Source organism: Fringilla coelebs (genome assembly GCF_963513975.1).
Source record: "Fringilla coelebs genome assembly, chromosome: Z".
Classification (NCBI taxonomy): domain Eukaryota; kingdom Metazoa; phylum Chordata; class Aves; order Passeriformes; family Fringillidae; genus Fringilla; species Fringilla coelebs.
In genome coordinates, this window is record NC_140031.1 from 53711110 (window position 1) to 53737927 (window position 26818).

Here is a 26818-nt window from a genome sequence, read left to right on the forward strand (position 1 = left end):
AAAAAAAATTGTATTAAAAAAAAAATGTTTCTACTGCAGTTTCAGCTTCCAGACCTTCAGTAACAAGTTTTTACAGTCCAAGTCTTCCCATCCTTCCCAGCATGCAGGGCGTACAGGTCCATGAGTCAATACCTCGAGTTCTTAGGGTAGCTATATTTTCTGGTTTTAGTTGTATTGCTTCTTCTTTAGCCCAACCACAAAGAGATGGGGAATGATTATAGATTTGAAGAATCTAACTGCTCAGCTCTGTCATCTGAGCATAATCCTATTTTAATTTTCCAGAGAGGCTTTTGTGAAGTCTGACCAAATTTCTCAGCCTGATTTTCAGTTTGATATATAGGGTGTCATTCTTCCTCAGGTTTCATCAACAACCCAGAGGCTCACACAATCTTCATGTACAATTTCTCAGAATGTGTTACAGTACTCGTATTTTTCCTATTATTTCTTTTTATAAAATAAAGTATTTCAGCTTTTTTCCTTGGGGTGAAAAAAGAAACCCAGAACCCCCAAAAAGACAAACCAGTTCCACGATGCACTAAGCCTACAAAGTTAAGAGAGATGAAAACTAGGAACTATTGGATAGTATTGGTAATAAATGACAGCACCAGCATTCCTTTTCATTATTTCTTATCTTTTGTGACATTTCTTTGCCCTTAGGAGAAAATCCTTCTGTGGCTTCTTCAGTTTATGCAAGAACAAGGGATTTCGCTGGATGAAGTTGACCAGGATGGAAATACTGCTGTTCACATAGCTGCTCAACATGGCTATCTAGGATGCATACAGGTAGAGTGATAGCTACAGCAGAAACCTCTAAACCTCAAGCTTGAATGACAAAAAAAAAAAAATTAGAAATCTTAAGTGGGAATAATTATTGATACATTAAAATATATCAGAAGGAAGAACTTTAAACTAGTAGGAGTCAGACTGAAATACTGAAAAGCTCTGGGTTTTGATTCTATTTTCGAGCATGCTGTTGTGAGCCTAAGCTAACTTGTATTGCAAGATGAAAGCATGATTATATTGTTTATATATAAGCAGCTAGTGTGTATGTTTTTGTGTTACAAAAGGGCAGCCAGTGCAGATATGCATACTTTTCTCATTTCTCTGATATTTTCCTTCTGTTTCTTTTTCCATTGAAAAACGATTATTGTAGCTGTTGCACTCAGGGGAAATATAAAAGATATATTTGTTGAATGATTTACACCTTGAATAAGCCATCCTTCTCAGACTTATAATCCTGGAATGAATCTGTGCTATACAATAAGAATGATGCTGATTTCTAACTAATTTTCAGTAAATCATCTTGGCCACTGAAAAAAATATAGTTCTATTTATTGAGGGGCTAAAAATGGTAATTTGTCCAGCTGAGAAGGCTTACACATCTACAGTGCTTAAAAGAGCCAGAATAAACCAGTTTGGATACCTGTGTTCAGTGCAGATACACCAAAAAAGTCGTGGAGTTGAATTGGATGGCTGGTCAGAGAGTCATAGAACCATTGAATGTTAAGGTTGGAAAAGACCTCAATCATCCAGTCTGACCAAACTAGCACCACCACCATGTTCACCATTAAAGCCTGTCTTCAAATGCCACATCCACACTGGTTTTTTTGTCCACTTCCTGTAACAATGACTCCACCACTTCAACTGGTCAGTCGGTTCCAGTGCTTAACAACCCTTTCTGTGAAATTTTGTTTTCCTAATAGCTGTTCTAAACTTCTCCTGGCACAACTTGAGGTCACTTCCTCTCATATCACGAACTTGTTACCTGCAAGAAGAGGCCAATTCCTACATGTCTACAGCCTCTTACCAGGCAATTGTAGAGAGCAATGTTCCTCTTCGCTGTCCTTTTTTCCAGGCTAAACAATCCCAGCTCCCTCAGCCTCACAGGGCTTTTGCTCCAGACTTTTCCCAGCTCTGCTGCCCTTCCCTGGATTTGCTCCAGCACCTCAATTTCTTCTTGTGAGGGGCCCAGAACTGGTCACAGGGCCTGAGGTGTGGCCTCACTGGTGCCCAGTACAGGAGTATGGTCACTGCCCTGGTCCTGCTGACCACACTGTTGTGGAGACAAGCCAATGTCCTTGGCTTTCAAGTGCAGTTGAATCTCATCTAGTTGGCCTCAGTCCTTTGATCTAGTCTGTGTAGATCCCTCTGTAGAGCTTTCCTGCCCTCCAGCAGATCGACACCCCTGCCGAACTTGATATATCTGTGAATTTAGTGATGATGCGCTTGATCCCCTTGTCCATGTTGTTGATTACATTAAACAGGACTGGCCCCAACCCTGAGCCCTGGGTAACACCAGCACTGACCAGCCACAATCTGGAGGTAAATACACTCACCACTGCTCTCAGAGGTCTGCCACCCACCCAGTTTTTCACTCAGCGAACACCATAGGCAGCCAGATTCTCCAGGAGAATACTGCTGGAAACCATATTAAAGGCTTTACTAAAATCTGGGTCAACACATCCACAACCTTTTCCTCATCCATTAGGCAGGTCACTTAGTCATAGAATGAGATCAGGTTGGTCAAGCAGAACCTGCCTTTCTTAAAACCATGCTATGGGTGAGATCCCCTGGTTGTCCTGTACTTGTTACATGAGGATGGTGAAGATGATCTGCTCTATGAACTTGCCTGGCACTGAGATCAGGCTGACAGACCTGTTCTTCCCTGGATCCTTCCTTCTTCAAACCCTTTTTATACATGGGTGCCAAGTTTGGCAACTTCCAGTCACTGGAACCTCCTTGGTTGATCAGCACTTCTGGTAAATTATTGAAGGTGAAGCAGCTAACTTTGTGTTAATTGCAGATGTACCCTCTGTCCATCAAATTTGCTAGAACCATGAGTCACAGGAGTACATTTCAGTGTTTGTGTTGTCGGCACTTTGAGCAAAAGCTTTTTGGAGAAGAAATAATAATAAAATTATTCCAGGAAATTGCAGAGGGGTATTTCATAAATAAACGAGACATTGCAGAAGAACAGATAAAAAAATAAATAATCTCTTGGCAGAAAGGCAAGAAATAAAAATTAAAGTTATTAAGTCAAGTTAGGGAGGAAAACATATCTAAGAAAGAGCAGTAGTTCTCCAGGGACTCAGATATGTATCAGTAAACATGCTATTCCTGTAACCATGCATGAACCAATCCACATCACTCTTCAGGCCACTGCAAATACAGAACATTTGTGTTAGTCCAGCCCGAAAAGAAATAGGAGAGTTAATTTTCATTAGCTAACCTTTCCAGAGATCTAAGTATATTTGTGCACACTGTTATGTTGGATCTACAGCTGCAAAGCTATTATTATTGTTGTTGTTGTTGTTATTAATATTAATAATAATAATAGTAGTAGTAGTAGTAATAATATTATTACTACTATTATTACTACTATTGTTATTTTTACAGTCTAGTTATATATTTGGTCACCCAGAAGACTTAACACTGTAAAAGCCAGTTTGAGAGTATCACGTAATATAAAGAGGAGAACAGGTTTAGCTGAGTGAATAGACTTGAAAAGAAGACAGTCGAATAGATTTGGAGGACATGACCATCTCTGCATTTTCTTGTTGAGGGAACATGTCTTTTTTCTTAAAGACATGAGGAATGGATCCTGTAAAAACTCATACGAGAATAAAATAAACAAACCATCACATCCATGCTGAATCTGGTGGGTTTACTATTGTATTTAGCCAATTGCTATGATCAGTTGGAAAAAATGGATAGAAGAAATGTTTATGATTTGTTAGTGGGGGGCACTGTTGTGGTAGAGGGGGTGCTTAGGGTTCCTATGGAGTGTGTGTTTAGGGTTGCTATCTCAACAGTGCCTCATCAAGATGTGCAGTGCATTTGTTTAACTAATTGAAGGAGAAATGGGTATAGATTACTTTGAACAGAGTGGTGACATCTGCAGGCTGTTTTCATGGATAAAACTAAACAAAGAAGAGATTAGCTCTGCTTTCCCTGTGAAGAATGAATCTTAATACACAGTGATTAGAATTTATATAATAATGGCTTAGGATTCTAAAGATTATTTTATTTTAGGTAAATATGCAATTCAACAAGTGCTGTTTATTGAAGTGAGGCCATGAGAAATAAGTTATGAAAATATCTAGTGGTGATAAAAGTACACAATGTCAGTAGTATCACTTCACTAACACCTCACAGTTTTACATGTAGTTGATATTTTGGGCTGTGAAACAAAATAAGCTCTGTGCCCAGTAAGCTTGAAGTCTAATTTAAAATAATGTACTGTGAATAATCTGGTAAGAAGAAAGAAGTGATAAAAGAAACAGAGGAACTATAGGCAGCAGCATAAAAAAATGAAGAATCACAGGCTGTCAGTGATTCCCTGGCCTGCTTACTCACTGTGTTTATGACCATATGATGATCCTATCATGTTTCAAACTATATGATTGGTTTCTGCAAGGTCATAACTCTCCTTTCTTTTCTTTCTTGATAAATTAAGCCCAACCTATTGATATGAGATGCAGTGCAAGAGCTTGTAACTTTCCTTTCTCTATGGTTTTAGCAGATCAGACAAATCACTCATTCCACTTCTCTCTCAGCAGATGTTGAGGTCTCTGTGTCTGCTGTTTGTGGTCAGCCAAGTCACTCCAGCCCTCAGTGGTTTACTAGCTCTGCTTGGATAAGTCAACTAAGAGCTCAGCCATGCAATTCCTCCTCTGCATGTGTATGCCTAAAGTTAATGATGGCTGTACAGGATCACAGGTTTCCTAGTGGTTGGTATCAGTGCATATCAATGCATTGCATATTTAGGTCCTATTTTACCTATCCATCAATGCAAATAGCTCCTAACCCTGATTATCACAAACAGATCATAAAGAGGGAAGACTTGGTCTCAAATCTTGCTTCAGTTATTGGATATCTTGAGGTCAGCCAGACAGAACTTTTTTTGCACATAGAACACTCTTTATTCTAGTTGCAGAAAAACTCAAACATCATGCTTACAACCTGGATGGTTCTCCAGCAGCAAGCTAAGGTTCTCTACTGGCACTGTGAGTAACACAGGGATATACATAAGAGTATAAGATCTTATTTTTCTTGAAGTCTAAAAGCTGACACATATTTCAGTATGTCTTCAAAAGATTCTCTCAGCATTAAAAAGCCACAGTGCCCTAACCTCGCCCCCCCCCCCAAAAAATCAACTAGGTTGGTATAGTCATTGTACATTTCTTTATGTGCAGTAAGAAATTTGTGCCTATCTGACCTAAAGTGTCCGCCCTGTCTTTCATATCTAAGCATTGCTTAGGTAAGGAGACAGGACACTGGACTTCCCTATGGAGTGTTTTAAACATAGGGATTCTGCTGTAGTAGGAAATGGAGAGTTAAACAAAAAAAAGGAGTAAGCAAATGCTGTAGCAAAGACATTACTAAAATGAGATTCTAAGGGTATGTTGCAATTCTTTGCAGTGTGGAGATCCCAAGAAAAGACCTGGTAAGCTATTACAGCTCATCACTACCCACTATAAACTGGCTAGCAATGCGTTCATGCTGCTGCTGCTCTGGACCCAGATGCCATCTAGAACAGATGTCCTTTGTCTTCTTTTCTAGGTCTGCTATGTGTAAAGTTATCACAATGATCTGTAATGCATAGATAGGTGCATCTGCAAAAGTTTGTTACTGTGGTGCAGGAGAGAATCAATAGGTGGCCAAACAAAAGTCCTCTGTTTTCATTTGGTAGTCCCACACACTGTATGAATTCTACAAGTGATGCTATGCTGTACAAATGAATGAACAGAAAACAAATTCATTTAGTAGAACTTGAAGGGGAGAGGAAGGAATAACATATACAATATAGTCTCTTTATAGCTCTTCTGAACTGCAGCTCACACGTCTATGTTGCTGTTGAACCTGACTGGTAGATTTTATTGGTATGTGGTTTGAATTCAAGCTGCAAACAGATTTGTCAGTGACTGAATTTCAAAAATTACAGGCTTAGACTACTGTATTTCAAGATTTTATTCAGGAGTGCTTTTTGTCCAGCCATTCTTGTGCTGATCAAAAGTCACAGCAGAGATTTACACTTACAGATGTCACTGTTCCCTTTTATGTTTTTACAGACATTGGTTGAATATGGAGCAAATGTCACCATGCAAAACCACGTGGGAGAGAAACCCTCTCAGAGTGCTGAGCGACATGGGCACACCATGTGTTCCCGCTACTTAGTAGTTGTGGAGACATGCATGTCACTGGCCTCTCAGGTTGTCAAGCTGACTAAGCAGCTGAAGGAGTAAGTGTTTCATTGTTAGCAAGAGGGGTTGATCTTAAAACAGTACCCTAATTCATCTTCAGTTTATGAGCAGTCTCTATTTTCCTCTTCTTATATATGACATTTTAAAGTTGGATTTCTACCTTATTTCTCCACTCTTTCCTGCTCTCGAGTATTTGTCCCTTCACCTTTAGCAGCTCAGTTTTTCAGAAGTTCTTTTTGTGGCAGTTTGCTGTGGACATACATGAAGGGAATGGCAGCTGAAAGGGGTATGTATGAAGAAATCCAGTCCCTTTTCCCTTTGTATATCTGGCAATCACATCATTACAGATCATCATTTCTGCTCATATAGCATGCTTTTATCTATATGTTACAGTGCTGGGTGTTGATGTTGGGAGGAATAGTAGAGACAGTAAATGCAAGGAATATTTTTTGGTCTTGGAAAGTCACCAAAACGTACAAAGGCTACGCAGAAAATATTTTCTGTTCTATATTTCTTCATATGAACTGATTTTAATATTTTGGTATGGTTTTTATTAAATATTCTGTAAAGAGCCTATTATTTTGAAACACAAGTGATTCTAGTTGCTTGCTTTACTTGTAGATACCGTTACTGTGGCTTAACATGTCAGTATCCTCATAAGACTCTTAGAAACCATCAGCACTGACCTGACGTTGTTCCAGCACAGATATGTGATCAAGATGTCAGCTATCACAGTACATGAAAATTACTTCTAATTACCACATGTTTCAAGGACACCATATCATTTTATGGTGATAAACGTGTAGCTAATTGTATTTGGTCTGAATTAGAATACACTACTAGCAGGGGAGCTGCAAAGTGGCCTCAGTGAGAATGAGTGAGGAGCTTCTTTTTGCTAGGCAGAACTCTCTGAAACAGACCCACTGTAGGACACAGCTAAGCCCCACTGGTCATAAACATACCTAAAAAAGAGCAGAAAATGACAGAGAGACAAAGGAAACAAAAGAGTGACAATCAGAGGGAACAGCAAGGCCAGAGGGGCTGGAGGTTCACCAAGGTGGAGAAGGCGTACTCCCAAATGCTCCCTAGAGTACCCATGGTAGAACAGGTGCATCCCTTGAAAGGGCTGCAGCCCATGGAGAAGCCCAGAGCCAGGGATATCCTGACTGGAATTCAGCCTGTCAAAGACCCACCCTAGAGAATAGGAAAGGGTGGGAAGAAAGGAGCAACAGAGAGAAAGTTCTGCATATGAACCCTGACCTGTGCTGCATGTTGGCTCGCTGAAAAGACTGGGGGTAACCTGCGGCAATGACAAGAGGGCAAGAGAGGTTCCTGGAGCGAAGCCTGGGAATGGTGAAGAGGAGCTAGGTGTGCAGGTGAATCTGGGAGAGAAATTGAGCTTTGAAAAGGGGAGGATAGATAATTTAAATGTATTCCTTCTTTGTTTCCCAGTACCTGAACCAGTAATGAAATATTTATGCTAAAAAACCATGAATTAACTTAAGTTCCCCATGTCGAATCTCTTTTGTCCATGACAGTAGCAAGGAAGTGAACTCTGTCTTTATGTTTACTTTTTGCCTTTGCAATATTTTCATGCTTTTACATTTATAATGTCAAAAATACAAACACTGAACTGAGCATCATTATAGCATATACCATTTTCATAATTTTATACCCTGACAATGTTCCCTGGTTATGTCAATGTACCTCATTGTACTTTGTCCATTTGTTGAAAAATAATATCCTCTGACATAAAGGAAAAAAATAAACATAGGGCATTTCCCTAGAAGACAGAATTAGCAGCTGACTCCTATCATGAGTAATATAACGAAATATATTTTCTCCATAATTCAGTAGGAAAAAACTCAAAAAAACCAGGAAGTAGAAGTGGCGACCACAGAATACCCATATTTCAGTTCTTTTCTGTTCTCACACAGTACTTGATAAAATTTTCCCTCTCGTTTGGAAAGAAAGGAGTTGTTATCTGAGTCAGCAGGCTGCTTACTCCCAGAGAAATAGTCTAGTTGTGACTTTCAGGACAAAAGCATTAACACTTAACGAAGTATCCCTGTTGTCTCACAGACTGCATCCATAGGTAGTAATTGAAATTATTCTTATCTGGCTCCTGATGAGTTTCTTAGTTTGTTTCAGCTCAACTTAAATCTCCTTCCCTTCAGCAGCCTATTTTTCAGGCTTCAGATCAGTTTCAGTAAGTGCAGCAGCAGCCTTTTCTCCCTCTTCTACAGAGATGTGTCTCTTGTGGAACCCTGTTGCAGTTTACTATCTATTTTCTGCTTGAAGGAGCAGCTTCTGCATGGCTATTTGGGCTGCAGGCCTCAGGCCACAAGAGGTTTTGATAAATGGACCATGTTCAGAGGCTCATGCTCAGGGGCCAGAAGGGATGATGGAAGAAGACTCTTGCCCTGTTTTGCAGTTGTCATCCTTCTGAAAAATCCAAGGATGGTACAAAGTGCATCCATGGAGCAGCTTGTCAAGGGGGCCTTATTCACAGCAGGAGAATTCACTGTCTGCAACACCTCTGAAAATCCTGAAAGAAGTTAAGAATATCCTGAAGACATTAGATGTCAACAGATAGGAGTCAAGTTTGCTGTCTCATTCTTTGAAATGTTCTTAACATAGCTGTTTCGTAGGAATAACTGCAACCTGGGCAGTTGAGCTGGCTTTCCTGGATTTTCACCAGTACTTCTCCCAGGGTTAATGAACACTGCTCTAGAGACAGAAGAGGTATGACTGTGTCACAATGGATTATCTGAATGGTCAAAACACTGAGGGCTCTTGTGTGTTTCCCAGCCTTCCCTCAGCTTCCATAAGCACGAGCTGATAATGCAATCTTCTTTTTTCTGAGTGCCTTATTGATGAAATATAGGAGCCTCATCTGGTAATACTATTTCCCCAACCTGAGAAAGACTGGAATGGTTGATATTCTGCAGGAAGAAAAACAATGCAGAAACTCTCTTAGACAAGTACTTATCAAGACCTGAATCTTCAAAGGTTTTAACCCAAGGAAGGATGTATCATCCTCCATTCTCTTTTTATGAATTCTTCCAGCCACCAAGCAACAAAGAGGAGTTCTAGAGAGAAGTTATTCCAAGCCATCATACTGTTTGGAGCCATTTATTAACAGAAGACATAAAATCAAAACAATATCATCATTTTTTTCCCAGTTTTCACATCTTTCAGCTCTTTGAACCAAAGTAGCTCAGAGGACAAGTTCAGAGGAGTATAGAAAAATATTCTGAGCTAAGTCTCCCTTCAGGGGCAAAAGCCTTTATATTTGGAAAAAGTAAATAAGTGGAAATTACAAATGTTCCATCAAATCTTCACAGGAGGATTAGCTGAGGGTTTCCACTAAGAGGGAAAAAAACAAGCAATTCTTTCCATAGGTAGAAAGTGGCCCACAAAGGCCTGGTGTTACTGGCTTCAAAACGCCAGCTTTGCTTTAAATCTCTTGCTAATTACAGATTTTTTTCAATCCAGTATGACTTCCTGAGCTAAACAGAATACTTAGAACAGTCACAAATGTTTCCTATAGAGGCTATACAAAGTAATTTGCTTTCATTTTACTTCCTGAGATCTTCACAGGTCTTACAATCCTCGTTATTCTCTCACTGATTTCACCTGCCCAAAAAAATCCATAGTTGCCAGTGTAGAAAATTCTTACTTGCAGTATAACTTGTATTATTTGGGCTTTCCTGATCTGAAAAAAGCATGTCAGAATTAATGACATAAAGTGAGTGCTTCTATAGACTTCTTTTGCAATGCTGCCTGAAAATGGACCTGCATTTCCAGATGGTACTGTCCTACATTTATGGACCTGGATGGGCAAATCAATTAATGAGTGAGACACCTACTGATTCATCTGATATGCTCTCAAGCCAAAATCTCTGGCAAGATGGAGATCAACACAAACCATGAGTCAAAAGATGAGGTTGAGAAAATGATTTAATATTCTCTGTTGTAGGCACTTTTTTGTGTTGTAAGAAAGAAATCCATTATTTTCTGGAACATCTTAGGAGCAGCTGTAAAAATAACTGAATAAATATTTCCGTAGTATTATGGTAAAGTGTGTGCAGGTTGGTCTGATTTTTCGTTGTGTGGGGTTTTTCCTGGGGTAGATCATGTTATATAGACATATAGTAAGAAACCAAATATAAACTTGGAAATGTTCATCTCTTTTTCACTTAGTTAAGCCACTTTATGTTCTGCTTTGTAACGCAGTCATTCTTGTGTTATTTGGAAAAAAAAAAAAACCAAAACCTGAGAAATGAAAAAACATGCTATGAGAGATACTCCTGCAGAGCCCAGTGCCTCAGCCTATTCCTTCTGCAGTTACTGAGCTCCCTGATTCCATAAGGAGGTATTTGGGGTCCCCAGATGTCTAACTTAGACACCAAAGAATCCTTACATATTACTCACTGGGAATGTTGGCTAAGCTAAGATCCCCAGAATTTGACCATCAATTGTAATAAAACGAGTACAGCCTCTTACCTCTGAAGCTACAGTGATCTTATCTCCTAAAGCCAGATCAGTCTGGCTTTAATACTTTGCACTATTGCTATTCCAAGAAGTTGTGATCCCCTGTTGCCATTGTTATCTTGGAATATATATGTACATGTTATTTATCTTTAGGGATAGTGCTGGCAAGAAGTGTGGGTGTCTGTGACTTATGCACTAACTAGTTAAACTGTGAAAATGGAGTAAACTTCAACTCTTTTAGCACAATAAATTGTTTAAGTGCAATGAGCACTACCTCAAGAGGTAGACATAGATCTCCACTGAAGCTAAAAACATAAAAAACTGTTAGCTGCATTATTTAGAAAAAGAAATTGAAGGAATGATAAAAGGAAAAGAAAACAGATTAATTGCATCACAACCTAAACAGAATTTCACTGGCTCTTATAGGAGAGTATCTGGGGAACTGCAATATAAGCTAATGTTGACAGATGGAAGAAGTAATTTTAAAATAGTCTAAGGAAGTGTGTAGGCCAGAGGAAGAAAGATGGAAAATTAAAGGAAGAAAGGATCTACATAAAGCATGGCTGTGTTGTAAAATGCAAGGCAGTATGTCAAGATCACACCTTTATTTCTATTTCATTTTTCAAACTCACTTTGATATATTAAAAGTAAAACCTTTTTTCTGTGAGCTCTGTAAGTACAACCTCTAAAAAGTGATCTGGATTTTTTCTGGCCTTGACATTTCCAGTTATAAGGACTGCATTTGGAACACAGCTAAATCTTTTGCTGATGGAGTGTGAGCTAGGAAAATATCCAGCTCATTGGTAGAAAACTGCCTTAGTTCTGCAAATCCAACAAGAATAAAAGTACTAAAAACATAGACAGCAACAGAAACACAGCCTGGGGGAACCTGATAAAAAGTAATTTTCCCATGATCATTTGGTTAGGACCAGGGAATAAAAATCTCCAAATCTCTAATTTTCTAGAAGTTTTCAAATAATTCTGTCAGTGCAATGTTTAGATACATTGAAAATTACAGATCACTAAACAGATGTTACCTGTGGTTTTCAACAAAAAGGGATGTTTTGATGTAAGAATGGAATGTCAGAATTGTATGGAAGCAGGAAAAAGATGATCTTTTTGTGACAAATTAATCTGCGATTATTGTACTTCAGCCTTTGCAGGTTATAATGCTCAACTGAGACCATCCAAGGGAAGTAGGTATGTTGCAGGACAAACAGATGTGATTACAGGTCACAAATGGAAAATGGAGTTTGTAGTGTGGATATCACTCTCATTAACAATTTTTAGGTATTATTGCAATTTTTAAAGTTCTGGTCTCTAAAGTTATTTGAAAAACAATGCAAATCACAACACCACACTGAAAGTGACACACTTTGGTAGGTATGGTACAGGGATAAGGTGGATGCAGAGCCCAGGTAGGACCTTTGAAAAGGTTGCACCACAAGCAGATGTGGTACAGACATCAAATACTCAACTCCATCCTGCAGCTGTAGTTTGGACCAATCCTCTCCAGTGGGCAGAAACTTTTCTCTGAGCTCATTTGCAAGTAGAAAGGGAGAGAGCAGTTCCCTGAGCTGTTGCTCAGGTGATGAAGGCCATCCACCAAATGTAGGAAGTGACTGCTTAATCTGTGTGCTTTCTATTCTTTTCCATAAACAAGCAAGAAACAAATGCCCTAAATTTACCATATTTTTTGTCTGTCAGTTTCAATTCACTGATGCTTATGATCATACCCTTGTCCTTATATGAAGTATAATAATTAATCTGACAAATAAGTTTTTCTCAGTTGTTCTTGCACAGTGATCACAAAATGTCAGCTGAGATTCAGACAGAAGCACAAACTGTCTATGTTCATATTTATAAGTTCTCTATCCAGTTTATAAAGTACAGGTGAGGGGGACTTCTTTCTCTAATTCAGAGTTGAAAGGGTAGTATCAGGTTTCCTCTTAACTTACTTAGCAGTCAGTTCTACAATTGGAGGTAAACAGTCTTACATTTTCTTGCAGGCAGACTGTGGAACGTGTGACATTACAGAACCAGCTCCAGCAGCTTTTAGAAGCCCAGCGCTCAGAGGGCAAGTCACTGCCCACATCCCCAAGGTAAGGAGACTGGAACTGTACTGCAGCCTGCATTTGCACATTTTCATAATGTATCAGTTGTCAGGAAAAGCTGTGATCTGGCTACATGGCAGATGTGTTCTGTAAAGAAAATGTGGGGCTACCTTGTGGACTTGAAGCTGAGCTTCTAGAGTTTGACAGTAAGTAATGCTGATAAATATTGGAAATTTCTGAGCATAAACTAGATAGTCCCTGCTTCCCAATAGAGTGAAAGCCAATTTACAGTGGAATGTAGTATGTTTTGAATTAGATGAACAGCAGTAGATCCTAGAAACCCTAGGAAAGACGTAAAGTTTTATGTTTTGTTGGTCTCTCATACATTACTTTTAGCAGTAAGTAATAAAAAGTTGTCAAAAACCTCTGCTTTCATATTAATAAGTTTCCTTATACTCATTAAATCTTTTACCTGCTGTAGCTTGTATAAAAAGTCAAAAGTCTGGAAACTATTGTTTACATATCCTGACAGAAGTCACAGAAACACAAGTTTCAGACATTAAAGAGGGAGACAGAGGACTGGGTCTCTCTGATGGTGAGAGATCTGCATGGAAGGAGATGAAGCAAGCATGACTTCACTCTCACAGCAATCTGAAGATGATTTTGAAAGCAATAAAGTAACTCACATGCAAGTAGAGCTCGGGTTATCCTTATTTTTTAATCTATTTTCCTCTCTGGAAGCCATATACAGTTCTTTTCCCTTTTTCAGGGTTGTTAGGGGGCTACATGTGTGTGAAAATGTAAAGCCAGCATAAAAACTTCTGCAGCCATTGACGATCAGAGCTGTGGTAATCAAGTATGAACTTGTAGGGTCAGTGACTGCTTTTTTTCAATTCTCACAGAATCCTAAGCATTTCTTGTAGAAGTGCTCCACGGCCCTGAATTTCATGTCACTATTTCAGACAAGTGCAAACAGTTGCAGTTGTAGATAACAAAGACATTAGGATTGGAGAAGCATTTGTGTAAAGGAACTTCAGCTAGGAAGGGGCTGTAAACTCCAAACTCCTGCTGAAGTAGAAAACCACACTGGAAAAAGCGGGGTTTGCCTTTTTTTAAGGAATCCTTGTCTTCTCTGTGTGCCAGCTCAACAGATGGGACCAAAAGCTGTTCTCCAGCTCATTTGGTTTCTATGATTTTTGCTGCTTCATCTTTCCAAGTGGTCTCTCATTTGAGTTCTGGTGTGCACCAGGACTGTTTTACTTTCAGTATCAGGTAAATCAGGCAAAAGCAAATCAGTCATCATTCATTATTTCTGTAAAAGGGTAGGCTTCAATATCATTTTGTTTAAGCCACCAAGTCTGAAAATTGCACTCTATTTATTTTATTTCATAGTTGGCTACTACTTTTCCTTTTAGTTGGAATTTACTTGTAGATATTTTCATCATCCAAGGAGGCAGTAGCAGATCTAAGAGAACATATTCCTTTTATTGGGAATGTGCACTGTAGATAAATGCATGTTCTTTGGAGTGTGTAGGTTTTCCTCAAGAAAAAAAAAAGCATAAAATTAATTGTAAATGAGGTGTTTAGTATAGGCATGGGAATTTTTTACACTGTGAGAACTATGGACTCATCAGAGCAGAAGATGCTTGCCAACCTCACAAGAACCTAAATTTTGTCACCTTATCCTTGCTTAGAGGAAATTTGGAGTAAGAATGTGAAGTGTCATGAGCTCTAGCGTATGTCACAGGAAGAGAAAAGGTCTCTGCAATTTACATTCTTCACAAACCAGGCATTGTTGAAATTGCTGTTTCCTTCTGTAAAACCATTGGAGTTCTAAATTTAATTTATTATTCTATTAGTATTGAAATACATTCATGTCACCTTTCTCTTGCTTTTCAGTATTTCATATTTGAAAAGGTTTTCAGTACAAATTGCCCTGATTTTTTGTGAGGTCTTGTATGGTTGTTATTATTAATACCAGATGCAGTTTAGATTTATGAAATCAATGCTATACAGAGAGGTGGTACTTTCACAGGACTTAATAAACTACTTTTGTATTATGATGTGACTTGAATAGTAGGCATTTGGTCTTGCAGAGTTTTTTTGCATGTCAACTCTCACTAATAGGAGTCATTTCTCTAGAGTTTTCCTCAAAAAGTCATATTTGGTGTTTGAATAACCATTCTAAGTTTTGATTTTAAGGAGGTTTGTTGGTTTTTTTTTTGTTGTAAGAAAAAGTGAAGATACTCAAATTCTACATAGGAGTAGAAACAGTATTACATCCTTCTCTATGGAATCTTTGCTGTGGCATCACAGTAATGAATTGAGTAGAGATGAAAAGGATAAGTAACAATAAACTGAGACAGACACATATATTGGAAATGCCACTTTCACATTTTAGATATGCCTTAATTTTGCTGTGACATTTCCTCTTTTTTTCTTTAAGCTTGCCGTCATCTCCTGCTTCTGGCAAACCTCAGTGGAAACCATCTGAAGCAGATGAATTGTCTCCACCAAAAAGTAAATTGAACGCCCAAGATGGGATTCAGATTCTTGGCAGCTTGGGAACAAGCACATCTACTCGTGCTCGGGCTAAGATAAAAGATGAGGACTCTGATAAAATCTTGCGCCAGTTGCTGGGGAAGGAAATCTCTGAAAATGTCTGTATGCAGGAAAAGCTGACTTTGGAATTTCAGGATGCTCACGCATCCTCCAAGAACGTGAAGAAGATTTTGCCAGAGAAAAGGGAGTTGAAGCTGGCCCGACTGAGGCAGCTGATGCAGCGGTCTCTCAGCGAGTCTGATACAGATTCAGCTAATTCTGAGGACCACAAGAACACCCCCGTGAAAAGAACTGACAAACCAAGACCTCAGCCTATAGTGGAGAGTGTTGAGAGCACAGAGAGTTTGAACATGATGCTTAAGAAGCACACTTCCACAGCAGGACGGCGCTTCCCTTTCGGTATCCGGGTCTCTAAGTCAGTGGACGGCCACAGTCCTTCCCCGACTTCGGAGAGCAGCGATGTGGATAATGAAGCCCCATATCAGCCTGGGGCAGTACCTCAGAGCCAGTTCTGTGCAGACAGCTCTCCATCCAGCGCTGACAGTGCTGCTGCCCAGAAGGTTGCCACCAGCCCAAAGAGTGCTCTCAAATCTCCGTCCTCAAAGCGCAGAACCTCTCAAAATTTGAAACTTCGAGTGACTTTTGAGGAGCCTGTGGTGCAGGTGGAACTGGCAGAGTCAGAACTAAATGAGGAAAAGGATAAAGACCGGAGCAAAGGAGTCGTGCGGGCTCCAGCCAGCTCTGGGGAGCATGCAGGGGACCAGATGAAAAGGCCTTTTGGAGCCTTTCGTTCCATAATGGAGACACTGAGTGGCAACCAAAATAACAACAACAACTGTCAAACAGCAAACCTTATCAAAACCTCCTCAACGCTGCCTTTTACCTCACTAGGAAGGAAGACCACAGAAAGCAAGGGAAATCCAGCAGTTGTTTCAAAAGGAAGAAACAAGCCAGTGAGTACACTGAAGGAAGGAGGGGCCTCTTTTTTTTAATTTTCTCATTAAGTAAGGCATAAGTTTGACAGCTTCTTCCTTCTACCTTTCTATTGCAAAATGATGTACACAAATACTTTATTGTATTTCACCTACAGAAAGCCCATCCACTTTTCAGTTTTGGAAGAATTTTCCAAGAAGTGGCAGGTATTACTTATGTATAGAGTCTGTGCTCCTAGGGCACATGATTCCCGTATTCTGTGATGAAAGCTTCCCACAGAGATGTGATTCACATGGAAATTATGTTTGGTGCTGCAGTGAGTGACAAAACATACAATGAGAATGCCAGTCTTGAAACCATGCATTTTCTTAGGAGAAAATAACTGAAGGACTAGCCCTGTCCTGTCCTATAAAGACTGATGAGGCCAACTGAATAAGAAAAACAATAAGCTGTCGGCAGCAAGTCTTCTTTGACCACCTTCTTCTCATAGCACGGAGTCTTCTTGTGTCAGAGCATATGGTTGGCCTGTCAGAAAACATACTGGGCTCAGATCATTCCCTCTCCTCAATGAACAGAGTGCCTTTTCTGGGAACCTAAGGGAAAGAGGGATGTGTGCACTTAAAAGGCTTGTCCTCTTGTCTAAAAGATAGGAGAAAATACTTGTAGCAAATGCATCTTTCAAGGTTTTAGGTCATAGGTTGGACTTGATGATCTCAAAGGTCTTTTCCAACCTAGTTAATTCTGTGATTCTGTGATTTTGTACAGAATAGAAGAGACAGATGTAGGAAATACTGTGGGTGCAGTATGTTTGTGGAGTGGAGAGAAGTGTGAGCATCTGGAGATACAATAGAGATGAGTGAGAGGGGATTGCTGATGATTTAATCCTCTGTGGAAGACAGGCAGGGAGGGAAGCAGTAGATGGAAAGACATGAGGTGAAACAATAATTTCAAGATTTAAAAACCCATAAAGTAGGCCAATAGGAGGAGGGGCAGCAGTAGTGAGTTATATACTGTAAAAGTATGACAAGTTAATGGGAGAAAAATACAGGAAAATCTTAGGCAAAGAGGAGGCAAAAGAAAGAGTGGAAAGAGAGAACTGGGGAATAGTAAATAGTCCATATTAGTGGGTACTGTTAGACCAGTAGTGCTATAGCAAACTGAAATGAAATTAAATGAAACTGAATGAAAAATTCAAAGGAGACCTAAAGGGCTAAATGGAAGTGGGACTGCATTTCTTAGAGTCTACTCAGAATCACAATATGGACCACTAATTTAAGTCTTTAAAGACATGCACCATCTAGTTGAACAGCCTGTTTAACAAAGAAGTATTTTTATAACACAATGGTTTTATTTTTTTAAGGGTGATTCAGATTTTATAGTGACAGGGGAAAAGATAGTCTGTTTTCAAAGATGTTCTGATAGGTTGCAGGGCCGTGAGCATTTTTTTGTAGTTCCCTAAGAAATTTGAAGGATTGAATGAGGTAATTCTAACAGTATTGATGCTTGCAATATAAAATGCTTGTTCTGTGAAAAGACCATGTTTGCATGTCACTGCTGCCAGCATCAGAACTGTGGAAAGAATGAATTTTCATGGCAACCCAAAGGACCACAGCACATATCTCAAAGAGGTAACAGATTCAGGTGCAAAAAGAAATCTGTTTAAATGCTACTGTGGCTATCTGACTGCATGTTTTAGTTGATTTCCATGTTATGCATGTGGGAAGTTCTGTGCATGCTCCTAATTGTTATGATGTTGTACTTCTTTAGGACCCTTCCTTCAGCTACAGCAGTCTTTCTTCTAGCACGTTGAATGAAGAGCTGTGTAACTATGCTTGGTATGTGCTTATGCGTGGTAATGTTTAGCATCTCTGTTGCCTTCTTTTCTCAAATTTTATGTGTTTGTTAACACTGTAACTGAAGCACTTGAATTGATTGATTCACAAGAGGGGAAGTAGATGAACATCTAAATTCCTAGAAAAGCAAAAATGTATGATGGATTTCTGCTGATGTCACTATTGAACTGGCTACAGGATTTCAGTTCCAAGCAAGTACAGAAAGTATTCATGCTCATAAATCCACCAGGGTATATAGCAGACTTTGGCTGAGTATTCTGCCTCTGTTGAATAAAAGTCAAGTACCAGATGAGAATGGAAATTAAATTTCCCCTCATGAGAAGAGCAAAAAGACCACAGTTCATCTCTAGAGAGAATACAGAGAACATGAAGCAGAATGCTTTACTGTAAGTCTAAGCGCTCTTCTATTTTCACACATTTTTCTTACTTTCCCTTAGACTTTGAAGTTAAATCTGTTTTTTAACTCTTTTTAATATCAGAATAACTCTGACATATTCAAACTCTTTAATTTAGTCCTGTTCCATCAGGATTATTCAGGCAGATAAAAACCAGTCCCTCAATTCCATAAAGATATGTTGGAAAAAACAACACTTGATAAAATGTTTATTTTATAAGCAAATGCTCTCTAAAAATGACCTGTCATTTTCACTTAACTCTTAGCACTCACAAATTCCTTTTTTCTTTTTCTGTTAAACTGAGATGTAAAGTTAGTTTGATATTAGTTATTCTGCAGTTCAAGACCCTCAGTCACTTTCAAGTTAGTGCTTTCTAAACATCTAACGCAAGGAGGACGGGAGGTCCATTCACTAGTTTTCTATTGCCAGGATCTTCCCATACTTAAAAGCTCAATTTCTGTAATGGAAATATGAGTCTTGTTCAGAAGCCATTGGCACAGTGTGTGTGAAACCAGAAACTGCAGGATTTCCAAGAGGTTTCATTCTCTCCTGAAAACAAAGAGGGAAACTTCTGTGCAGAAAACTGTATGGCAGCAGTTCGAGGGTGCATCAGTGGGCAACTTCCAGTCAAAACATCCAGCTGCCTGTCCAGATCGTAGAGTAATACAAAATTTTTAATCTCCTCCTTATGTTAGAGCCATCTCCTAGGTGTAGGCAGTTGTTGTAGTTTGTCACTTGCCTTGTGTAACTGCTCTTGTGTGAGAATGGCCATGGGGCATTTTCCCAGAAATGAGAGACAGGGAATGTCTGGCTGCCACTGCAGGGCTGTGGAGTCACTTGCTGGGGGGGAGAGGGTTGGGCACAAACTCCTGGCTATCCCTCCAGGCTCTGCTGGTCCAGGCACCATATCCTAAAGCTGCCTCCATTACCATGGACACTTGGAGAACCAGGGAGTAGGAAGCAAGGAGCAGAGTGCATGAATGGCGCATCTTGAGGAGGTGTTACAGTACCCACAAATTAGGAAGTGGGCAAACTATGTGCTAGAGTCTGTGGCATGAGATTTCCAAATATCACATAAGAATGGAAGTTGTATTTTGCTTTTCAGAAAGCAGGACACAGACCAAAGGTTCTCAGAGCTTCTAAGTCAGCCCTTGTAATGACCTTTAGCATACGTTGTCATTTTTGAATAGCAAAATGGGTGCCTGTCATTTGTCAACTACATGATGCCCAGTGGTTGTGATACTTGAATCTTTAAAGAACATCACCATTGTATACACTACAACCTCCTGGACACTGAATTTTCACTGTAAAGTCTGGGGACACTACATAATTAGCATTTCAGAACTATTTTGAAAAAAATAAAAGCCTTTTTTGGAAAACAGGACAGTCTTTGGTGGTTAAAAACTTCACAGATTTTTACATTGGGAATTTATATTTGTAAACACTGTCCCAAGCCCATTGTGACACTATACCCTTATAACAGGGGATTTCATTAGCATTTTCTGAAATCTGAAGTCATTATACAAAATCTGCTTTCAGTGAGATTGTGTTCCTGCCAACTAGTTTCCAGCACTTTTTCTTCAGCTTCTGTTCTTTTCTTTTTTTCTTTTTTTCTTTTTTTTTTTCTTGTTGTTGTTTTCATTCAAAACACCCAAAGTACTTTAAGGCTTTGTAGTTTACTTTTTCATGTTGGTCACAGCTTAATAGTACAAGACTGTGCTAAATTTTTTAGTGGCCTATTTAAATTTGATACACCCTGTTTTTCCTAAAGCCTTGGAGGAAATTTTTGGATGTGCAAGATGGGTTGGGGTATTTTTCCTCTTTTGGAAGGATTAGCTAATTTTTTGCTTATTACAGCTCCAAGCAAATACTTGTAGTATTTTTTCCATCTTACCTGTATGCCAATGAACAGTTCTTTCCCACACTTTGAATAATCTGAGATCTGCATTACATTAAAATAAGCAGTAATTCACCATATCAATATAAAACCCTGTACATAGGTACAGTTATGAACAGCAAAAATTGCTTCTTACGTGGGGGCACTCAGCAGAATCCATCATCAGATGTCTGTCAAATAGTAAAATGGGCATGCTGCTAAAACAGCAAGTGGATCTAACCTAATACATAACCCACTGCTAGGCCTAATACTGGATAAATTACAACTTCAAATATATTCTCCAGAAAAAGAATGCTTCTCTATATGTCCAACAAAATAGTAACCATTAACTAATTACTAACCAGTAGCTAGTAACTATACTAGTAGAGTGTAACATGAATGTGAAATTAGCTTTGTTGCAGAAGATTTATCTCTGTTCTCTTGTGAACTGTTGTGATCATGCATCACTGTTTGTTGCATGAGAGGATGTGTTAGTGGTGATACAGGCACTAAAATATGTTAAAAATCTAATTAGAAATTTGGTTACTAATTAGCAATATTAGTAATACATTTTCTCCAGGTTGGGAGGCGCAGTTGTAAGAAGCATATCTGTTCAGTGTTGTCACATCTGCATTAGCCAAAAATTTTCTTCTTTGAGGTGACACTGCAGCTGTAGAGCTGCCAAAGGGGCTCTTTGGTGTGCCTAGTGAGCCTCTACATGGGGAACTCACCCACAGGCTCTTTCAACACTGCAAGCCTAGGCCAATGCAGCAGGTTAGTCTTAGCCTTATAAAGCATCCTTTAGTAAAGATATACAGTTAATGCTATGATAACAGCAATGCACCTGAAATGCCAACATGTAGGTATGGCAAAGAGTTAAGCTCCTCTTCTACCTCCTCAGACTCAGTCCTGCAAAATCTGTCTTGTCTGGCTCAATTCTGTGCCTTTTGATCTTGCTTTGGGTATGTAACAACTGTAATTTAGATGAATAAAGAGGGATTTAAAATAGAATGATCACTCATGCACTTATGAGGTCAGCTTCTGTTAAACCCTGAAATAACCACCAGGTTAACTAACCATCCTAAGTATAAGTTTCTTAGGAATATTTGATTCTTTGGGATAGTTGTAGACTGAAATAAAGCTATTCTGGCTTACAAGAGTCAAGGCTTATGAGTTAAAGGCAAACTTCTTCGTACACAGTCTTGCTCTCATTCTAGGGTCTGTCCTTTGCAGCTGCAAACCAGCTAGTCATGGTTGTATTGCAGGAGTTTTGCTCTTCAGTAGTAGTAACTAAAAGTGAGGCTCTCAACAGGTTTGAAAATTGCCATGGACTGGATGCTTAGTGAACAATCAGTTGGAAAGTTAATGGAAGAGAAGGGGAGCATACTGGGAATTCAGAACAAGAACATATGACAGGAAGTGAAGAAAATGAGTGCTACAAATATGTTGTGCTTAATTTTTCTACTCTAATTGACAAGCTGTCATTCAAATCTCCTACACAATAGATAGAGAGGTTCATTTCTCTCTGATGATTATTAACGGTGATAATTCTATTACAGGCAGACTCAGAAACCAATAAGATATGTCTGATGTTGATTGTAGTGAATCCTTCTGTCACTGTGATACTTTTCTCTAAAGTACAAGGAATTTTTAAAATATTCTTTGCTTTATCACCAGAACATGACAACAACACACTAATTAGTGCTGTGACTTAAAAAGCTCCTCATCATCCCATTGGTTTTCAGATTTGATTTCAGAATGAATTTAGAACTCAGAAAAAATCTACAATAATGAAAAGTGTTTTGTTTAGCATATGTCTAGAAAAATAAGCCCAGAGAGAAAGGTTAATTCAGATTTGAATACATATGAGTGGAAAAACAAAACAGGGTAAATAAACATACTGACAACCCCTTTATATTTTTAATGTTACCACTGAGTAATTTTATCCATTTTTTTCTCCAGGCATGATGACCAGAAAATCCAGAAATCTGACAGTCAAAAGAGTATTGAAGAGCCAGAGCTGCAGGAAGTCTTCCTCTAAAACATGTCATGATGTCTCACTTTGTTTGAAATACCTGAAATATAGCCTTTTGAAACACTAATATGAGACATACCCCTCACCAGCAGCTGTTAGGATGCCTTAATTTGTATCAGTTAGACCATATACAAATCTTTTTTATGATATATGTGTATATGTAACTTGTTTGTAAGCTGTGCTGTATAAAGGCATGGGTGAGCAGAAGTAACAATTTGAAAATTGTTATGACACTTGCAACCTCCAAAATGTTTGTTAGGCCACGGAACACATTTTGTACTTTGTGTCTTGCATGGATATATTGTCATATATCTTTATTTCCCTTTGTCAACAGCATATACTGTCAAAGTTTCATCCAGGACTCTGCCTGCTCGGCTCCTCCGTGAGATCAAGGCAAAAGCATTGATATTTTTTTTTAGTATGTTTTGTCTGTTGGTATTTCTATTTTTTGTAAAAAGGAAATAAAGACGGTGTTAATAGGATACACTGCTTGCAGATACTTCCTGTAATTCATTTCCTCTTTTGAGCTGTATGGATTTTTGTTCTTTTTGATGTTCATTTGATAATTAGACAACATCCAGTTTCTGGATTTCAGTCAATTAGTTGTGTCAAAAGTTGCTTTAATATTTAGTAGTCTTATATCAGCTTTAAAACGTGTAGAAATAAAAAAAAAAGTGTAAATGCAGTTTTAAATTACCAATTACTGCTACTTGCCAAGCACTGGCAGTGTGCTCAGCTTTGTTGAAGTTACTGCATAATATCCTGAAACTCTAATCCACATTCTCTCAAAGCTGTCATGATCCCTTTATTGAATGCTCTTTTAACTTTTGAAAATGAATTCCTTCACTTTGCTTCTGGTAAACTATGAGTACATTCTTCAAATGCATCCTACAGCACAACATCCAAAAGCAGACTACTAGGCAATCTTTACTTGTCACATTTATTTATAGCAAGTATGTGTGCATACATTTGCTTTATTTTGTTTTGATTACGTTGATTTATTTCCATTTGAAGACTGCTACAGTTTGCTGAGAAAGATTCAAAGTCATGAGGATTTGTTGTGCTGACTGTTCTAATATAACACAGGGCAGTCAAAGAAAGTTTGCCAAGGAAATTCTTTCTTTGTCACAAAGACAGTCATAGAATCATGAAATGGTTTGGGCTGGACAAGACTTTTATAGATCATTGAGTTCCAACTTCCCAGTAGTGGACAGGGACATAAAAATTATGATCTTGTGATAATTAAATTCCTGCAAATGCAGAACTAGTAACTAAAAAAATGTGGGCACGTGAGGATTTTGATTAAGTACAATGGAGTTGATTTCTGTGCAGTTTCTCTTGCCTTTTTTTGTGTTTATCTTGACTGTTGGGCTTCATTTATGGTCAGTGAGGAGAGAGAAACTTCATGATAATGATTCATTCTGCCTATTAGATATGTCTTATTTGCCCAGAGAATCAGCCAATTCCTTCCTACTTACTACAGGGGAGCTGAGATAGTAAAGTTATAGGAATAGTTTCTTACTATTTGGATGTGTTTAATTAGGTGTGATAAATGTCTTTTTTGTGTCAGTCTTTGGGATGATGTCACATTTGGCCACACAGCTTGCATGGGCCAAGATGTCTGAATGCCCCAGGCACCTTGGGGAAGCACAGAGTACTACTGGATAAACACAGGGCCAACTGAGGCATCAGAAAAACAAACAAACAAAACCCAACCAACCAAACAAAAACCCCAAAAAAACCAAAACAAACAACAAAAAGTCCAATACACACATACACACTAAAAACCCAGCCCTAAGCCCACACAATATAAAAAAATAAAAGCCTGTACTTGCAGAAATGAAATTCAGAAATTCTTTCCACAGTTCTTATCTGCCACTTGGCAGGACTCTAATTTTTTAGCTAAAGTGATAAACCTCGCAGCCTAGCTGACCTGTTTAAAGAAACAACCAAACCTCCAAAAATATCTGTGAGTCAGGAACAGCAGTACCTCTAACTGGGCCTCCTGTCATCTGTGTGCATATGAAAAATCTGAAAGCAAAATGAGAAGAGACACATGTGCTGCAATTGCCAGGGTGGTGAAAGAGAGCTAAAAAGGAGAGATTCAGTGCCTGGTAGAGGGGCTTAAAACAAACTGGCAGTTTTTGAGAATGTGAAGAGGGTTGACCGTGTTCACGTGAATGGCAGAAGCAGCAGTCCTGCTGAATGATCTTGACTGACTGGAGATGTGTACAGTCTGCCACAGTCTGTTGTACCTAGCTGAAGCAGGGGGTAAAACTGAATTTCAGTGAAAGGATTTGAAGTGGACAAGGTGTACATATTACCAAAATCTGAAAGTAAGAAACTGCCTGCTCTAGAGACTGAGGATTTAAAAGTTATCTGCTCTCTGCAATGTAGCAATTTCCAAAGTATATTCTTATACAGCATGTGGGGAATCTGCTGTATAATGCAAGTATGCTAGGACAATGCAGATTACTACATGAGATAATATGATGCCAGGAGATGCTTGGGATCTGTGGTTAAGGATATCCATGGCTCCTGAGCACACTGCAACAGAAAGATATTTTGGCACAAGCTAGTGCAGAAGAGAGTAAGCTTGATGCAAGCACGAAAAGTAGTGTCTGGAAGGCTTAAGGTGAACTCATATTGTATAAACTGCTGATTTCATTGTTCCTTATTTGTAGACTTTTTCCTACTGAGGGCCCCAAAGCCTGCACATGGTATAATCTGATGTCATGCCTTATAGAAAAATGCTGATTCTGTGATCTTCAGCTGGCTGATGCCTGTGTGCTTTGTGTATTTGTATCCTTAGTAGCTATAAAATCCAGGTGCTGTTACTTCTCTTGTTTTGTTTATAATCCTTGCATGTCCCTTCTGGCATGAGTCTAAGTCAGGCTTCTGTCAGCAAAGCACAAGCACTTCCCAGAGGCAGAAGAGATAATCAGGGAATTTCCATCAAACATCTTCAGAAAATATCATTTACCCAAAGCTTTTAGCAGGAACATAAACCCCTTATGATTACAGCTCTTACACAAAAGATCCTCCTCCACCCACTCAGAAGTTTTTGATCCAAGAAGTCAGTGATTTGCTAATGAGCCAATGTGTGTCCTAGTAAAACTGTACCTGTGGACACCACAGATACAAAGAATAACTTTTCATGATCTGTCACCCAGAAGATGTCAGAATAAGCCTCCCAGTGTTTATCCTGCAGTTCTGTACCAAAGGTGATAAACAGGGTGCTGGACAGCTGTAGTGAATTCCCAATTTCAGGTAATCTTTGACTCCTTTTTGGAAAAACGAAAATAATTTGCTAAGAACCTTGTGATTTTTTCATGGTTGACTGATTTATTTGGTTCTGGTATTTGAGACAAGCAGCATATGGACACATATGCAGCATCAAAACTGCAAGAATGGTGCATTAATTTCATCAGCAGAATGGTAGGCTGTGCTTTGTCCTGCATTAGTAAAGTAGCATTTTCATCATACTCCATTTGTCTGCCTTTCAGTGTCCAAGTGAGAGGTCAAATACATTGGTTTAGTAAGGTATTAACCAATAAACTATAGTTGTATGATGTGGATGGAAGACACTATTTAGACAGTCTAGATTTAATATTCACTTCACTGTAACTGTCACTCAGAAAGCTTTTTGTAGCATCAAGCTGGCATAAGATCGATGGCATAACAAAATATGACTGACAGCATAACAGTAAAAAAAATACCCCAACATCCACTAATTTATAACAAGATGGTAACTGTCTCAGAAATATGCTGTCTGAGAGCTGATTTCTTGCATGTTTCATCACCTGCCATCACAAGAAACATCAGAATATGATCATGCAACACAATCAAAACTAAAGTAAAAATGTCAGCACATCATATGCCAGGTATGAATTAACGGATTAGTGAAGGGATCTCAAAGGTGAGGCAACTTTGCCTATAGACTAAGATTCACCTCTTCATACACTTGAAATATTTCTTAGCCTTTTAAAAATCTAGTTAATGAAAAATCAACAGAAATATTTGTTTTAAATGTAGTCCCTGCATTTGCAGCATCAAACTGCAGGACTTAATTGTCTGTCGTGAAATGGTTTCTCAATGACATAGGAATGATAATTTCTCAAAATATATTTTATTTCCTATTGTAAGTTCTTCTGAAATGTCTTTCCCACTGCACATCTGTGCCCAAGTATAGGCTTTGACTTGGTTAGCTTTTGTATAACTTTTAATCTCTCCATTTTGAAGTTGGAAGTAAGCAAACAGTTGTGCAGGAGAAGTACAGCACAGGCATTGCAACCAAAATATCTTTCAGACATAGAACTACGGTGAGCACTCTATGCCCAAGGGTAAATGCCCAGGCAGGGGATTACCTGCAGCCCATCCTCTGCCTCTGTAGAATATCCCTGCCCTATC

At 38.8% G+C, this 26818-nt stretch overlaps 1 protein-coding gene across 1 annotated transcript in view; it reads left to right on the forward strand.

The window, feature by feature from the left end:
- Positions 1-22690, forward strand: part of SNCAIP (synuclein alpha interacting protein) — an 86000-nt gene extending 63310 nt beyond the window's left edge. Inside the window, exons 7-12 of the mRNA XM_084225268.1 lie at positions 658-783; positions 6072-6241; positions 12710-12802; positions 15201-16269; positions 18017-18084; positions 22336-22690. Of these exons, the coding sequence (XP_084081394.1) occupies positions 658-783; positions 6072-6241; positions 12710-12802; positions 15201-16269; positions 18017-18084; positions 22336-22414 (1605 nt within the window). The 3' untranslated portion in view covers positions 22415-22690. The remainder of the gene's footprint in view (positions 1-657; positions 784-6071; positions 6242-12709; positions 12803-15200; positions 16270-18016; positions 18085-22335) is intronic.
- The last annotated feature ends 4128 nt before the right edge of the window (positions 22691-26818 follow it).